The 18,785-nt window shown below is 39.5% G+C and overlaps 1 protein-coding gene across 6 annotated transcripts in view; it reads left to right on the forward strand.

Annotated features, from left to right (window-relative positions):
• atf2 (activating transcription factor 2) overlaps positions 1 to 18,785 on the forward strand; it is a 43,157-nt gene that overhangs the window by 2,953 nt on the left and 21,419 nt on the right. For 5 of the 6 annotated variants that reach the window (XM_088352905.1, XM_088352904.1, XM_088352900.1 and 2 more), the window contains exons 4-11: positions 24 to 166; positions 241 to 366; positions 1,790 to 1,968; positions 2,452 to 2,566; positions 7,113 to 7,205; positions 11,761 to 11,994; positions 13,602 to 13,808; positions 17,998 to 18,103. In XM_088352905.1, the coding sequence (XP_088209031.1) occupies positions 24 to 166; positions 241 to 366; positions 1,790 to 1,968; positions 2,452 to 2,566; positions 7,113 to 7,205; positions 11,761 to 11,994; positions 13,602 to 13,808; positions 17,998 to 18,103 (1,203 nt within the window). The remainder of the gene's footprint in view (positions 1 to 23; positions 167 to 240; positions 367 to 1,789; positions 1,969 to 2,451; positions 2,567 to 7,112; positions 7,206 to 11,760; positions 11,995 to 13,601; positions 13,809 to 17,997; positions 18,104 to 18,785) is intronic. The other variant, XM_088352903.1, reaches the window with a different exon arrangement.

An 18,785-nucleotide genomic window follows, 5' to 3' on the forward strand; every position in this document is an offset into this window, starting at 1 on the left:
ATCATACCTTTCTTGCATTGCAGACCAAACGCCCACTCCTACACGCTTTTTGAAGAACTGTGACGAAGTGGGGCTCTTCAATGAACTCACAAGCCCTTTCGATCACGACTTCAAAAAAGTGTCCGAAGATGAGATTAAAAAGGTTGTCAATCCTGCAGCTCGATTGGTGTGTTTTTCTCGGTCACTTGTTCTGAATGAAGTAAATTCTGTGAGTTTTGTTTTTCTGCTTTTTTTCTTAAGTTACCACTGGATTTGTCACCGCTGACCACCCCGGTCATCCGCAACAAAACCGAAGAACCCGCCAGCCTGGATGTCCACCGAGGTAGTCCTCTGCCTCATCCGGAATCGACGACGGATGATGACAAGGTTAGATGCTGATTTTTGTTGTTGTTTTTAATATATGTTTCCTTGTCTTAGTCGTAAGGTAATCTGATTCTGTGTTGCCTCTTTAGAACCTTAAATATTTGTATCAGGGTTGGGAAATATGACAAAAAATGTGTTAAAATCTGGATTTAGCAGCCATTCTTGGTGATTACGCTTTAAATCTATTTTAGACAAAACAAAACATTTAACCTATCCTACAAGGGTTGAATTTTTTTTTTTAAACTAATTTAAATGTATCCATATGATACATTTTACATTGCTTTTGCATAGAGTTAGCTATAAGCTTAACCTCAGGGAAGTATTTAGTATCTGTTGTAAATGTTTTATAAACAATCACATCAAGCGTTCTGTCACTCATTTAAAAGGCTTTGATTAGGACCACCAACTAAATCACTTTCCTCAATTTCACAATTTAAAATAGTGAATAATTTAATTCATTTGCCCAGCCATAGTTTGTAGTGTATTATTGTGTTTTTTTAAAGTATTTGTATCAAGTAGTATAAATGTAGAGCTATTATTTTCCCGCATTGCCTATATTGCAAAATTTAAAATTGTTTGTTAAAATGGGCCTCTTTCTCTAAATAATGCCAGTATTTACTTATGTTTCAGTTAAAATGGGGTGAAAAAAAAATCACCATTTTAAATATGATTTAATGAAGGAGGGGTTACGGAGGTTTTATAGATATTACATACAGGACTAGCGTTAAGATCTTGGGCCCGGGCCATAACCCGCCTGAATATCAGGAAAGTAAAGCTTCTGGTTTACTTCGGGCTCTGTCCCTCAAAAGTTAATCAGTCTGGTTCGGGCTTATATACCCGCGGGCCGAGTCGGGTCGGTCTGAATTTGTTAGGCCTGATCTTACCTCTATAAAGAACATACATACAGTGAATCCTCGTTTACCGGCTGAGAGGGGGCTGTTACATTCCAAAAAGAACCTGTGATAGGCAGAATCCATGGTGAGGAATCCTTTACCTTTTACAATTAATATACAATTAAATCCTCTGTTATAAGGTACATAAAAACTAGAAAACAAATCCCTTTCTGCTGTTTTTTTCGGGCAAGCTGTTTTACATACGTGTACATATTAAACGGCAATGTTAATGGTGCACAGATGGAGAAGAAGTGGAGAGACTCTTAAGCCAATCACAATGCAGAACACTAATGCAAATCAGTGAAGAAGCAAAACCGTGAAAAGTAATCTGCCTTATAGCGAGGGTTTACTGTGCAACCAATTTCAATTGCAATGCCGACAACAATATTGTCATCACTAGTGTTAATTGTTATTTTGAAATTTTCAGACTGGGTTTTTCTTTTTGCTTGCAAAACAATCAGACTAAAAACTAAACAAAAAAATGAGCAATTGTCTGCTGTTGATGCAGCTGAGATGTTGTGTGATGTTTCCAGGACTTATGTTTGCAGCCAGCCTCAATGCCAACATCCACTATAGTCCATCCTGCATCCCTCCAAGTCCCCAATGTACTCCTAGCAACCTCAGAGGCTAATGTTGTTATACAGCAAGCGCTCCCATCGCCAACATCTAGCTCTGTTATTACCCAAGTCCCATCCACTAGTAGGCCTATAGTGTAAGTAACTCAGAATGTCCGTTTTAGAAAGAACAAAATCACAATTGATTTCTTCAAATTTTCATTTCATATTTCCTTTTTTTGGGTGCAGTTTTGTCTTAGTGAGGCATGTGCTTGTTCTGTTTTCAGTGCAGTCTGCAGAATCTTCATTTTGGCTGTGATAATTGTTTGTTTGAAAATTGAAAAACGGTGACTCTTGTGAAGAACATGATTTTATTTATGTTAATCCTCACGTGCAATGTTGTAAATGACGTGCTTTGTGTCCATGTGATTTTACAGAAAATGTTTCTTGTCAGAATCAACATTGTTGTGATTTAATATCACAGCAAAACTTGCTTTTTGCTTAATGTTTGTTCATTCTCATCAATTGTCGCTTAAATATGATGGAGCGTTTTTATCTTTCATCTGTGTCACTTTTGTGTTAGCGCTCTTTTTTCTTTCATTTTTCAACCTAGGCGAGATGTGTTTTGTTTCCTGCTGCAGGCCAGTGTCTGGCACCTTCCCTGTGCTGTTACAACTGCCAAACGGCCAGACCATGCCAGTCGCCATTCCAGCAGCCATTACCAGTTCCAGTGTACATATTCCCACTACAATTCCAGTGAGTTCTGGCTTACATTTTCTTTGCAATGATTTGCTGACACAACATTAGAAATGCTATTCATATTCCTGCTTGGTTATTTTCCTGCTGGTGTATGCACATAACATTAAAAAAATGTTTTTTTTGTATTTTATACATCATACCACCAAATACTTTTTGATTTCCAGGAGGGCCAAGAAAACACATTTATTCCACACAAAATGTATTTTGTTGATTTTCTTTTTTTTCTGCAGAAAAGCAACTATACACTCAATAATGATAGATTTAGAAAACAAATATTCTTTAATTAACTATTATGGGACTATTGAAGATAATGAACAACAGAGAATTTATTTCAGAGACTTTTACATGAGTGCAACAATATATTAGGAGTAGAATATTCTCTTGCCATCATTTGCTGTTTTGAAATAATGAAATCCATTCAAGCCTGAATTAGTTGTTTGCAAAGACGCTACCTGACTTTATTATGAGTATTATTTATGCTATTCCCTTCGCAAATTGTACTGTGAATTTGCTTTTAAGGGATTCCCAAATTATAAAACAGACAAAATGTGGAAAAACAGTACACATTTTTTGCATCTACATATATATATATATATATATATATATATATATATATATATATATATATATATATATATATATATATATATATATATATCCAATAATAATCTTGAAGGAACGACAAGCTAATGTAATGGTATGTTGGACTGTCGCCATGACAACCACCAATGATAACAGCACAAAAACGCTGTCTGTGTTCCAATCTGGCACTATGCTCCACAGTACGGTTGCCCTGTCGTCGAGAAATAAAGGGTTCCCGGTGTGTAGTAAATATGTACTAGTTTTCGTAATTGCTTCGGTAGTCTCCATCTTGAATAGTCGTATGATCCGAAAACACATGACCTTAACAACTTGCAGTAGAGCTGAAAACGGCTTTGGGCGTTTGGGGGCACGGCGCCATTGGCGTTTTCCATCCAAAGGCCTTGCCAAATTCCCCACGTGGTTGAAACCTAGTGTGCGCCAGGCTTGAGCATAACGCTTGAAAATCCAGTGTGGCGTGTACAAACACAAAATTTAGTTTTGTTTTTACATCTGTGCGGCTTTTGATCAGGTGTTCTCTTCTGTCCAGAATTTATGGTATTTTTCTATACACAACCCTCCTAAAATAGGTTGATTTTTTTTTTTTAAATGAGTTTAAAGAATGGGGGATTTTTGTTATAAACAGTTTTATTTATATAGCTACATTAAACAATTTTTTTTCATTTTGTTCCGTACAACCACAAAAATGTAATATTTTAACAATTGAGTCATCTTGTAATGTAATGTAATAACTGAACCACAAAATAATAAGTCTGCATGAAACTAGCTACCCCCAAAAAACAGCAATTTTATACACAACGAAAGTTGGAAACGGAAGTTGTATCATATCAATCCAAATAGTTGACTCACTGTGATTTTGTTTTTTCAGTAAGGTGTTTTAAAGTGTAGCTAGCTGATTAAAAAAACAAATAAAAAATAAACAATTTTTGTTTTGCCTCCAGACAAGCTTGTGAAAACATGGGGCTAGCGTCTTAATTGTGATTGGTCAGCGAGGATCACATTTCGTCGTCCCTCCTCAAGTGACGTTCAGACAACACTTAGCAAATGATTAAATGCCGACTTTTGTCCTTGCCGTCTCTTGGACAGCGGGGACTATTTACGACGTTGGCGCAGACGATTTTGGCTGTCAATTTGGATCCAGGGAACGTTTGTATGGGGGGCGGAGGAAATGGTTTTTGCCCGGCTGTGACGAATACGCAGGGGTTGGCTGGAGCTCAAAAGGAACCCGTCCAACACACTTTGTCATTTGTCCTTGTTCAAGTCAAATCAACATTCTTGATTTCTGGCAGTGCGCTTGGATTAGTACTAATGAACACTTGCTTAGGTTATCTTGTTACCTTGACCTGACGATTGAGTTAGGTCTGTAGTCAAGCTCCATTTGCTCTCCAGTGGTACCTCTTTAGTCTTTACCATAACATTTTGTGAGACCCTGATGGGATGAAGAGTCTAGGATCTAAAAATATTTTGTACATTTCAAATTGAAACGCATCAATTTAGTGCATTTTTTGAGCAAAATCAAGAGCTAAAACTACGATCGATATGTGACCTTCTTTTGTAATCTTTATTCTATTCTAAGAATTTTAGATGACGAATGGCAAATTTTTGATCATTGTAACATTTGAAACGCTCAACGAAAATAAAATTTGTCTCCTGTGCCGCAACCAAAACTAGTGTGATAATGAGACAATATTGACTGCCTTTTTGTATGTCTTCTATATCACTGGTGTTCCAGTGGTTAGAATTTGGTGTTTTCACCGCTGCTAACCCAGCTTGATTCCTGAAATCCAACAGCAAAGTTTGAGCTCAGAAAAAGTTATACAAGATTTAGCAAAGATTTCTAATCAAAATTTAAATGTGGGCGTTTACCACGAGTGCAGGTCTCAAATCATTAAATACCGTAAATTGAAAAATAGCTTATTTTTTAATAATACATTAGATAGATAGATAGATAGATAGATAGATACTTTGTTCATCCCCGAAGGGAAATTCACATTTCCAGCAGCATCCCTGAGCTGAGAACAATCGAGAACAATCGAAAATAACACGGGAGCTGCTGGAGTGGCTGCCATTCGTGACGGCGCCGGAAGAAAAGATTCAATTTGAATCATGTACAAACAAACAAACAATTGAATCATGTACAAACAAACAAACAAACAAAATATTCATGTTTCAATAAGTGGAGTGTTAATAAAATGGGGGGAAAATAATACTGATATAACCAGGTAAAACTAATTTTAAGTTACCTGTCCAAATGAATGTTGTGCCATCTCACCTTTCCCACTCTCTCTCCTCTCACCTTTCCATTAGAAGGCTAGTACCTTTTTGATCCTCGAGCTGGCCGGTCCCTCGAAGTCTGTCGGCAAGTAATAATAAGTGTATGAGACTTTGGTGGGATCAGTTAAACCCTGGTGGTCCACCAGAATTTTCCCATGATAGGGAAACACTGCTCTTTATATGAGGACCTTTATACAAGGCTGCTTTAGTTGAACAAAAATCTTGCTTGCTTTACAAGGATAATCAACTTCACAAGCAGTCCCAAAGGGTACCACTAGAGGGCGAACAGCGCTCGTGATCTAGTTTGCGGCAACGGCTCCGTCCATTAGGCACCTGATCACGTGCCCAAGGTTGAACCTTCTGTATTCCGCAGCAAGTTCGTTTAATTCGTATCTCTTATACCAGATTTTATAGCATCTCTAGTAGGTGACTTTTTGTGAACTCAGCCATGAACTCCGGAAAGGGAAATGGTGAGGTGTCTGAGAAAACAAAGGAGAATGATGACATTTGAAAGGAAGCAACAAATAATAGAAAAACACAAGTGCGGTGTTTGTGTGAGTGACCAAGCCAAGAAATCATGAAGCTGCAAGTGCCGGGCACAAAGCTGCGGAACAATGTACACAGCCCTTTTCTGCAACAATTTCGGAGGAAATTTTAATTCCTGTTGCAAAAAATGAAAACAGCGAAGAGGAGAATGAACCAGAGAAACTGGCGTTGACAAAGCAGATGAGAGAGGCGCTGGCTAACTGGAAGAAAATTTATGCTGTCATTCAAAAAATAAATCCAAATAAAGTGGCAAATGATCGTGCAACAGCTTTCATTGCTAACTTTTGCTTTTTGCATTTCACTTACATTTTGAACGGGCGGCAGAGACAAATCTCCATCCTTTTTTTTCTTTCAAAAGACCAGTAGAAATTGATAGCGTTCATTTAAAGTTATAGTAACTTTAATTCTAAGTGTACAGGAAGTGCTTACTTATCATCAAAAGTCATGTGTTGTCACTCCTCCTGCACCCCTCCCTCTTCCCACACCACGCACACACCTTCATTACTGTAACTACCTCATCATAAACTTGCATTTTATTATGTTAATATAATCTTATTACTGTCTTCTTAACTATTTGAATATGCTTTTAGTGATTCTGCTATTTAGGATTCATGTTGATGGTTTCGGGAGGACAGGAACAGGCCAATTATTTTTTGGATTATTTCATTTTGGGGAATTTACACGAGCAATTTGAGCTACGAGCACGATCCCGTAACGATTTAAGCTCATGTGTAGAGGCACCACTGTATATCAAAGCATTTTTCCCCCATTCAAATTGAATTGGCTTGTAGTTTAGTAGGGTTTGTTTTGCAAACAAATTAGCAATACTAAACCCAAAAAGCATTGAGCTCCACCTCCAACCTAACAGCATCTCATCAGCGGCTCTGAGACCACAATCCTGCTAGTGGACCTCCAGCTTGGCTCTCTCGCTTCCCTGCCCATATGTTCTCACACAGCCAGGCAGAGGTTCATTAGCAAGCACACACACACTCACAGCATCTCCATGTGGCACCACCTCCACCAAATAATGGGCTACTGACATAATGAGGCTGAGAAATGAGGAGAACTCTGCTGCATATGTGTGTGTATTACACTAATTTTTTCTCTCTGTGTCCGCTGTCAGCTTGTCAGACCTGTCACAGTTGTGCCTAACGTCCCTGGAATCCCTGGACCCCCCTCGCCACAAATGCAGCCTGCCCAGTCGGAGGCAGAACTGGTATTTATCATCGTTATAATCTTACATTAAATATTAATGTGTTACTTACGTGGATATAACTTGCCTTACGAGGCAGTTCCCACTTAGTGAGATTAAGTTATCTCATTGCTTTCATAAAGGAGATAATGTTATTGATGATGTTTGTTTTTATTGTGTAACTGCCTGTTCAATTCTTTTTATTCTTCTAAGGTTATGAACTGGGGCTGGGTTTTGATAATAATTTTCTGAACTGATCAAATTTTTATTATTTTCATACTTCACGGTTCAAGGATCCTTGAACCACCAGGGTCTCTGTGCACCACTTCCTGTAGTGTGTCTTTGGCAAGTACAGCCTCGGGGTGCCCATCTCTCACAAGGCCGTGTTTTTTTTTTTTGGCCGTGGTTTGCGCCCACAAATGAAACAGATCAGAATGGTTTCCCTGGTTACCAGTAGCAGGAGTAGCCTCATGACCTGACTCAGATACAGCACCTTAATCATCTGGTCACTTGTTTTTGGGGGTAAAGCGTCATCCAGCTTGTCAGAGATAAACCGGACCTCAGCATTGTCAGAGAGCAGCATGTGACAATACTGATTCCATGGACATAATCTAAACTTTTTTTTGAGGGAGAGGGTATTTGGTCAAAAGATTTAGTAATTATATAGGTTACATTTAAATTTTAAAAATGTAAAGAGTTGTAAGATTACAATTTGAAACTTTTTTCTTTTTTATTTTATTTTATAATACTCGCTATACTTTTTTAAAAGAATCCCCACTATCAAAGCATTTTAAGTACAGGTATCCATGCATTGCATCACTTGTGGCTTTCATATTTGTATTTGTCCAACTGCTGTAAACATGTGCTCAAAAAGTAGAGAGGGCTTGGAATATAATAAGGTAACTTCAAGTGACCAAAATTTTGTATGTTGTTTTCATTGCCTTACTGAAAGATTTATAATTCAGTAACCACTCAAAATAAGGAGGTCAAAAAGCAGGGTGTTAAAACCACAACAACATTATTTGACGATAGTGACAAATATGTAAACAGTGCATAATAGTCAAAATTACAAACGGCAGTGAGGTACAACAGTCAGAATAACAAACCACAGAAATGTATAACAAACTGGCATCCTATGAAATCTCCTTTACAGGTGTATTTAAAACAGAATGAAATGAAATGATCTGCATTTATATAGCGCTTTTCAAGTCAATGACTTCCCAAAGCGCTTTACAATGTGATCCACATTTTCCAATAGCGGCCTTGCAGCCATGTAAGGCGCTAACCTGCTTATTGGGGGTATTAGGGGTTCAGTGTCTTACCCAAGGACACTTCTACATGTAACACGGACGAGCCGGGACCTCCTGAGCTACTGCCGCCAGAATAAAAAACGCACTGTTAACTCATTGCTAAGGGGGTTCCTTGTTGGTATGTACTTGTGTATATAGGAAAATTTCCCAAAAGAATATTTCGGCCAGCGAAGACCTGAATATGGTGTCAAACCATTAGAAAACACATCCTGTGAAGTTTCATATAGATTGGACATATTAATGAGTTGCCTAATGCCAATTTGTCCCAGTATATAAGCAATATTAACAATCAAAGCTCTGCTTTTGAAATACATATATGTATATTTTAAAGTGTGTTTGAAATTTCGGTTCAAAAGTCTCACATAGGGTATATAACATCGAAAAAATTCATGCATGTCACACCTGTGTGGTAAACTGTATATTGGTATCATATTATGTCTTATTTGTGTGGTAACTGTATGTTAGTGTCATGTTTTAAAGTATTGCTAATATTTTTACATTATGGCAATTCTCCTTTTAAATAAGGACCAACCCGATTAGAATACTACACCAAAAAGGTTTGGGGTCACCTTTTAAATACGTCTGATCGATTCAGGTCTTCGCTGACAAAAAAAATCGAAAGTTCAAATTATGGACCACTGTACTAATCACTCATTAAACAGTAGATATGAGTCATCCATCCATACATCCATCCATTATCTGCACCGCTTATCCTCAGTAGGGTCGCGGGGGTGCTGGAACCCATCCCAGCTATCCTCAGGCAGTGGGGCAGGGGACACCCTGAACTGGTTGCCAGCCAGTCACAGGGCTCATAGGGACAGACAATTCACTCGCTCATTCACACCTAGGGACAATTTGGACCGGCCAATTAACCTGACATGCATGTCTTTGGAATGTGGGAGGAAACCGAAGTGCCCGGAGAAACCCACGTAAGCACGGGGAGAACATGTAAACTCCACACAGGAAGGCACGTAGCTGGATTTGAACCTGGAAGATGGATATGACTCTATCCCAGCAAATTTTGTCTGGTTTAAACAAAAATATATGAGTAGACCTTGTATAAGTTCTGAGCGTGAAATGTGGGACCGTGATAAAGCATGTATGATGCAACCTGTAAGTTTTGCCAGCATGCCGTGCTTCTCGAAATTAACAGATGAACTGAGCACAGTCGTCGTTTCTGGTGGCACGAAGAGATTGATCCCGACAAGGAGGGAGGGCTCTGTTCGGAATGGCAGGGTGTGGCGATGACAAAGGCGTACACGGCTTCACCCGGGAGGGGGGACTCCTCGAAGCCAGCTGGGGGGCGCATCCTGGCACACGCTCTGCAAGACGCATTAAAATGGCTTCACCCCTGCACAGAACCTTTTTGTTCAGCAGAATACTGCCTGACCTCTCTCCCACTGCACTCAGCTCATCAGCAAACACCTAATGAGCCCACGTCAAGGAAACCGACCCCTGTTCAACCTGAGGGGAAGTAGGCGGTCCGCTCGGGGAGGACGCAGCAGCGACGGCGCTTTACAAAGACTGATGATGCTGCAAAGATCACAATAATGATAATTAACTTGCTGAATTTAGAAGATTATACTGTTAATTAGTTGCAAAATAAAGATAAGTAATATAGTAGCAGATGGTTGAATAAGACCCATGAGAGGGAGGGTTATTACACTGATGAGCTTTCCGTGGCAGAGATGAAATATGAATCTGACTGGCTTCCCCCTCTTTCTCAGGGCCATTCCAAAAGAATAATATCTTGTTTCTGCCAGAAGAGCTTCTGGAAGGGTATTACGCCGTGAACCCATTTGGTAGATAGATTGGCCTGGCAAAGGTACTTGTTAGAATAATGCGCTCCTCTGTTTTTTTCATGTAAATGTATCACTTCTCACTTTGTTAGGCTTTCGAAGGGCTCATTCTCATTCACCTTGTTGGCGACTTGCTTGATGCCATGTTTGCTAACGTTGGCGGGTTGAGTTATGGTTGCAAGTAATCGTGGGTCTGCTACAGTACCTTTTGCGAGCTCGGGAAATCCTCTGTGAGAACAGATGATGCCGTTTTCAATTTTTTCTAGAATTAAGTATTTTACCAGATTTTTCCATTCATTACTCAAAAATTATCTAAATGTTTTTTGTTTATCATTTATTTAACTACAGGTCATGTTTTACCTTATGATTCTGCTATAAATTGAAAAAAAAATTGCCCTTTTGATTTATAATTTGGCAGAATTTTACTACAGCTCAACCTTGAATTTCCATACTAATTTTACAACAAAGCAATTGGTAAACTTCCAAGAGTTGTTTGTATTTTTTAAGCATTATTATAAATTACTTGCCCCAACATGATTTCTATTTAAATAGGGAAAAAAACACCTAAAATGAGCTTTTTTTGTCATATCCAATAACAAACCTTGTTTCTCATTTCAAATAGTATTTTTTATTATATTTAAAATACATTATCGTTGTTCAAGAATATGTTCAAATGAATCTAAAACATACAGGCCGCTGAGTGGTTAACGCTTCCGCGGCACAGTTCTGAGGTCATGAAAATCCAGCTACCAGCCAAGTTTGCATGTTGTCCCCGTGCATGCGTGGGTTTCCTCCGGGCATCCGGGTTTCCTCCCACCTTCCAAAAACATGCATGTCAGGTTAATTGGCCAGTCCAAATTGTCCCTAGGTGTGAATGAGTGAGTGAGTTGCATGTCCCTGTGTGCCCTGCGACTGGCTGGAAACCGGTACAGGGTGTCCCCTGCCCACTGCACGAGGACAGCTGGGATGGGCTCCAGGACCCCCGCGACACTACTGAGGATAGGCGGTGCAGATGATGGATGGATGGATGGATTCAATAAGTTAGCTTAGCAGTGTAATTTCTGTGACCTTTGTATGGCTTTTCATTTCAAAAGACTGGGTGTGGCCTTTTTTCAGTATTATTTCATTTCATTTTTTAATGTGACATTGTTCTGGACTTTGAACAATCTTTTGTTCATTACAGACCTATTCATATCCACCCATAAGGCAGTCATCTTACCACAATCATTTAAATTTTCCATATAAAGTCTCACGCCTTCGTTCTGGTTTGGGAGTGCAAAAACTTTGGCTGCGAAAACACTAACACCTGATCACAATGTATATTTGGGTGATAGGCCAAGTGTTCTATTTAAAAAAAAGCATCATTGGTTAGGAGTAATCAACAATTTTGTGGGCCTTATGTCACTTATACGCACCTTCCATATACCTCTGTCAATCAATAAATGTTGTGTGGCGCATCTATTTATTCAGAAACCAGAAGTCTCACTAAATCAGCATCCTCCTCCTCTCACCAATGGCGACGGCAGCGAAGTCCAGAACAGCTCCGTTACGCACACTGCTGCTCCTGCGTCTCCAGCCCAGATTCCCACTCCAACTCCCACGCCGTCCACGTCTCTAAGTCAGGCCTCCGACATGCCACATGTTAGTGAAGAGCCTGCCGTGCATTCCCTACAGCAGCCTGCCACTTCCACCACTGAGACACCTGTAAGTACCCACATGTCAAGTAACATTTCACATATGCTCAGTTTAATCTCATCTTCAAGGAGATTGGTGGTTTCGCCAGGGAAACTCTTTCAATGCTTATATTTTTCCTACAACATTCCTCCCTCGCAACATAGCTAAAAATGACAGAAATGTCAAAGCAATTTTTATTTACTGTTTACGAATAACCTTATTTCCCTCAAACGTAATGAAAAGATAATTTCTTGTGGTAAAGGGTACTTTTGATCTATCTAGCCATGTAATGTCGTGTTTTTTTCCGAATCATGCTGCAATTATCAAAAGCTGCATCTAAAAAGATTCTTATTGGACAGGGCTCCAGCTATCCAATATTGTATTATCATATATTTATATTTTAAGTATAATATATTTCCACACCTGACGTCAGGCAGTGGGCAGGGGACACCATGTACTGATTGCCAGCCAATCACAAGACACACATAGACATAAAACCACTTGCACTCGCATCCATATCTAGGGAAATTTTTGAATCACCAATCAAACTGCCTTAAATGTTTTTGGAATGTGGTAGGAGGCCAGAGTGCCCAGAGAAAACACGCGCCAGCACTGGGAGAACAATCAAACTTCACACAGTGAGGCTGGTAGCTGTGAGGCGGATGTGTTTAACAGTCACCCGCTTTGCTTTTTAGATCCATCCATTTTCTGCACCACTTATGCTCACTAGGGACGCAGAGGCTATCAAAGCCCATCCCAGCCATCTTCGGGCAGTGGGCCAGGGTCACCCCAAAGTGGTTGCCAGCTAGATGCAGGGCACACAGAGACATGCAGAGACACTTGCTCATTGACACTTGGGCATAATTTGGACCTGCCAATTTACCTGACATGCATGTTTTTTTGAATATGGGCGAAAACAGGAGTGCCCGGAGAACATGCAAACTCCGGAAGCCATGAGCTGGACTTGAACCATGGGCCTCCGCACGATGGGGCGTGCCACGCTGATTCTTGGATATCCATTTAAATTATTCTTAAGTTATAAATAAAGGTGATAAAAATATGTTTTACTTATTGAGTGGCAGACAGGGTTTCATTCATGTACAACATTTTGGGGAGTATTAGCATAGGTTTAGTAGGCGCTAAAGCAATTACTTTCAAAGCAAGCTGGTGTGGGTTTAGCTAGCCGTTAATGCTATTACCTTACTTCAGCACCAAATTTAGGAAATTTTTCACACTATAAATCATGGAAAATGGTGGCTGAGTGGTTAGCACGTCGGCCCTTTCAGCTCTAAGTTGCGGGTTGTAATCCAACTACCGGCCTGCCTGTGCGAAGTTTGCATGTCCTCCCCGTGCACTCCGGTTTCCTCGCATATACCAAAAACATGCATGACGGGTTGGTTGGTGGTCCAAATCGTCCCAAGGTGAGAGTGAGTGTGGGAATGGTTGTCTGTCTCTAAGTTCCCTGTGACTGGGAGGTAACTAGTACAGGGTCTCCCCTGACCACTACCTGTATGCTGGTACGATGGACTTTAGTGCCCCAAGCGACCCAGGTGTGAATAAGCAGTGCAGAAAATGGATAGATGGAATATCCTCAGTCTCACGATTGACTTTCCTGTATATTTTGAATGCATTTGCAGGCTTCCCCAGCAGCCCCAGCACCAAACCCTCCAAGCACAGGTGGGCGACGCCGCCGAAACACAAGCGACGACCCGGACGAGAAAAGACGCAAGTTCCTGGAGCGTAACAGGGCCGCAGCCTCTCGCTGTCGACAAAAGCGCAAAGTGTGGGTGCAGTCCTTGGAGAAGAAGGCAGACGACCTCAACTCAATAAACGGACAACTGCAGGTACCCCGCCACCGATAATCATGTGCACGCACTCCTTTGTCAAGACGCACAGACGTCTCCTTCTGTCGTGATGAAGTCATTAAAGCCCATTAAGAAAAGATGGCTTGTGACAGCAGCAGCGCGGGTACGCACCGGGGCTTTTCCATCGATACGCGGCTGTCAATAAAGATGTATCCTCCAGATGTCAGCCGCACACAAGCGTGTCCTCGCTTCTGTCTCGGTAGTTTACTGAATGGCCTCAAAACTCTCAGAGGGAAAGGTGTCTGCTTGAACCTTCATTTTGTTGCAAGCAATTAAGAACGCAACACTGACAAGTTCAAAGCAGTTCATGTATCGTCTCTGTTGCTGTGTTTCAGTCGGGGGTGCAGACCATCAGTGTTCCAGACAATTAAATAACATGCAGTTCTTTTTTTGTTGTTGTGGAGGCTGGTGGAGCGAAAGGAGGTTGACTTGCTTAATATTCAGGTTAACGCTCAGTGGAAGAACTGAGATTGATAATCAAATAAAAAGACAGCAACAAAATATTTTGCAGAAATAAATTTATAAGCTCTTTGTTGCAAACACAGCCCACTGTTTGTAATAAGGCACAATTGCTCTAACACCATCCTTAGATTGATTTTTAACGCGGTGTCAGACCCAGCATTTTCTTGAACTCGTCTATAACCCGTTTGGCCAAACACTTTTAACTCTGAGCCCGGAGGAATTTTGTGGATAGTTTCTGAAATGCATTGCAGTGTTGCATTAAAGTTTAGGCTAGTAAAGATTATTGGGTTGTGCTCTTGTGAGTGACCAAGCAGGACCATGCTCAATGTTGCTGCCTACTATTTTCCGTCGTTAACAGAAATGCAGCTAAGGCAATAATAGTGCAAAAAATTGTAAATTGTAGACAATCAATTGAAATAGAATGTTTAATTTTTGTAACTGTAAATGACTCTGAGACTATCTAATGGCACAGCTAATATTATTTATTTTTTTAACAGGGTTAATGAGTACAATATTTGGCAAATGTTTCAATAACATTACTTAATTCTTAACATATTTTTAAATCTAATTCTTTACCTAATCCCCTTTCTACAGAAAATAATTTCCTTTTCCCAAATGACAACACTTACTAAGTAAATACTTATATTTTTATTGGATTTTAGTGCACAAAGCAAATGTTGTCCCTGCTAATGCTAATAATCGGGCTAGCAAAGCACTGCAAATGTGATGCACATGCTCTCTCCAGCTGTTTTCTTCTGCCTGACAATATTTTGATACTGGCAACCTGGCTTTGTTAAACAGATGGAGTCAAATACGAACTACCTTTTACACTAATAGATTGAGCCACGTGCTGCCTCTTAAGGAGCGAAAGAAGGAGCTTAAATCTGCCACTGGTTGTTCCACCCACCCCGGTTGCTCTAAATCCACTTAAAGTCACCTTCAGCATAATGCGTGTGCCTTTTATTTTATTTTCATTTTTTTAACGACATGCAGAAATCCTCGTCTCCATTGGGAGCTCTTAACGACACGGATGTAAATCTCAGGTGGATCTATGAACTTGCAGCAACAATTACAGAGCTAACTTTTAGTAGGCAGACGTGATCTACAGCACTGTTTTTCAACTAGTGTAGTGTGCTCCAAGACCTTTTCTGATCTGTTGCAGTTATTTGTTCAATTTTATGTTATTGGTGGCAGCGAATCGATTCAAAAGTATTTACAAAAAGTATGCTCTTATTTAAGCATTTATGCTGTCTTCCATTAATCAACAGAGTTGTTGTAATATTCTTCCGCAACTCTACGTGGCAATCTATTGATATTTCTATCATTATTTTGTCAAGAAGCAATGTGGGTAATATTAGTAACTTTTGTTTGAAGATAATGTTTGAAATCACACCACAAAACAAACAAAGTGTTCCACATGAAGATCATTTTGCACATTTTTATGATTTGAACTAAAGTCAATTCAAATCACATTTATTTGTACAGCCCTTAATCACAAAATTTCTTAGGTAAAGCTAGTTAAGTACAAAATTAGTAACCAAAATAATTTACTACGTTCTACATTGTGAGCCACAGCGACAAATAACGGTTCCAATCCGAGACACTTTAAAATCAATATAATATAGATAGATCTTTATATTTTCAAAATTGGTTTCTCTCTAGGCTCTCTAGAAAATTCATTTATCGAGAAATATAATTGGATCAGAGAATGATGCTGATACATTTTAATACATTTTCTACAAGCAGTGTCACTCAAGATTTTTGTTTAATTAGAAAAAAGTGTACCTTTGCTCAAAAAGGATTGGAAAAAATGGATCCATATGTAGAAAAGCACTTTGGGCTTAGAGACTTTTATTAGAAACATGTCGTCGTTGGCGTTTTTTTTGTAGAGCAGGTATCACCAATCTTTTTGAAGTTTTTTGTAATGAAAAGTGTGAAGGGCTACCAGTTTAATATGCATTTCTTAAATAACAGCTTATGAACTATTTTGTTACACGTATGTTATAACGATATTCTAATTTTTAGATTTAGGGTTTTAATAGGCTCAGTGAACTACTCAAACATCTGTTCTGTATAAGGGCACTGAGTGATTTACATATACATATATGATAAGCTAATTTTAGAATATTTCTGTAAGAATGGATCATGCATTTAATTACACTGATATTTCCAACGATTTATAGTATCAGTTGGAAATAAAATCGCCAAAGAAATGGCAAAGAATCACTGGTGAGCAGTGTTGGGCACATTACTTTAAAAAACTAATTAGTTATAGTTACTTACTACTTCTTTCAAAAAGTTAGTAACTGAGTTACTCAATGGTAGAAGTGCCTAGTTACCAGAGAAAGTAACTACTTCCGTCACTTTAAAAAGAAGTCGAATGTCAAATAATTTTAAATTTTCCGAGCGTTTTCGTATAAATTGAATAGAGAAGAAACGACAGGTATGTGTTATAGAACTTTGTAATATTTATTGCACTTCACCAGCAGAAGATTTATCCTACACTTGAAGTGCAACAAAAAGACAAAGTAAACAATATGAAAAAATAAAAATCAGCAGTAAGCAATATAAAGTGAGTTGAATAGATTAAATCTAACTCGAATGGTTGGTTGTAGACATGGGATTTCCAACTCTTTTTAGAAGGACTGCTCTTTTAGCTTGGCTCACTAAAAAGAGCCGGCTCATCGCCTCCTAAATGGCTCCTCAGGTTGTTTTTGTTGTTTGATTTTTATTATGTATGAGTATGAATGACTTAAAAAAGGGGAACAATAAAGCAACATTAACACTTAAACATTAACACCGAAAACACAGGAAAATTAAAATGTTTATAAATCAATAGAAAAAGATGAAGAACAAAATAATTTAAAACTTTTTTATATACTCAACAAATTCAAAGTCAGCAGCACACGATTCCTGAAAAAGTGCATTTTGCCCAATCACAAGAGGAAAAATAGCATCTAGTTGACGGAAACCGGCTCTCTTGGTGGGTACCTGGCTCCCATTTCCAAGAGCCGTGTCATAGAGCCGTTTTGCTGGCAAACGACACGAGTCGGTTGCTGCCGCATTCACCAATTTGCCTTTTCTTCCCACACACTAGTAAATACTACATTCGTAATCGCTATCTAACTCCATGGTCGTTGCTATTTTGTATGGTGACAGCGAACACATAGGAAAGCGGAAAACCGCTTCATTCAAAGTAACGCACCGCATTTGACCGTCAGTAAAGTTCAAGGCATCGTTACAGTGGAAACAAATGATTAGTTGGATTACCTCGTTACTGAAAAAATGGCGCCTTTACGTCAGGGTATTATACCTAACACTGCTGGTGAGCAACTTCCAGAACTGGTCCGCGGGGTACTCAGGTGTTGTTAAAGGGCTAAAAACTTTAATATCAATCAATACATTTACTGAGGTTTTTGAGTTTTACCTTGCCCTCATGTAGGTTTTAGATCAGGGGATGGTGTAGTCTGCAGTTTGCAATAATCCGTAGTCTGTGCAGCCCTTGTGATTAAGAGCTATACAAATAAACGTGACTTGACAAATCTGTTCAATCCCTTTTGTATCTCAAATGGCATTTTTTTATTAACTCATTCAACTTCAATGACAGCTGGAAGTTCCGTTTTACTCTTGTGTCGAAGTACCACTGCGCTTCATTTCACCCCGCTCCCTCTTGACATGTTCATATGTTCTGTCTCCCCCCAAAAAGAGTGAAGTCACCCTGCTGAGAAGCGAAGTGGCTCAGCTGAAGCAGCTCCTCCTGGCTCATAAAGATTGCCCTGTGACGGCCATGCAGAAGAAGTCCGGCTATCACGGTGAGTAATGCCCCATTATTCCCAGTTGCAGCCGACTCTTCCAAAAATGAGCTCTGCGGAGAACAGTTATGATCCATGCGTGCGCCGCTACCTAACTTTCTCCAAACTTGGCACAAGTAATAGACAGGTTTGCTTTGAGACAAATTCTTGGTACAATATTTGAATCCATCTAAAGGACCACAGGTGGTAACCATAAGCAACCCATTTTTAAGCTTGTTATATGACACCCTAATAAATATTTAGTCAGCCAAACTGACTTTTATGCTGTTGAAGTCAGAAGTCTTATTTGTTTTGAGAAATTTTTGTCTTTATTTCAAGTTGTCAGCTTATACCGGCTCACTCTGGGCAAGCTCAGTTAAAGGAAAATAAAGTATATACAATAGCTGCCAATCCCATAGAATTTCCTACTTCTCTTCAGGGTAGTCAGGTTTACATGATGCAGAATAAACCAGAACTTCTTTGTGTATGCGCAAAGGGACAGTGTGTATTATGTAGCGCAGAGGTGTCAATCATGCGGCCCACGGGCCAGATCAGGCCCGCCTACTGATTCAAATCTTCCTGCAAGACAAGGCTAAGAGAAGTCCAAGAGAAAAAAGGAGTCTTTCTTATTCTTTCTCTCCTCTCTTTCTATACCTTAATCTCTCTCTATTTTTCTCTCTCCTTTTTTTCACTCTTTCTCTCT

The sequence above is a fragment of the Urocampus carinirostris genome, chromosome 14 (assembly GCF_059441175.1).
Source record: "Urocampus carinirostris isolate Australia breed hairy pipefish chromosome 14, RoL_Ucar_1.0, whole genome shotgun sequence".
NCBI lineage: Eukaryota > Metazoa > Chordata > Actinopteri > Syngnathiformes > Syngnathidae > Urocampus > Urocampus carinirostris.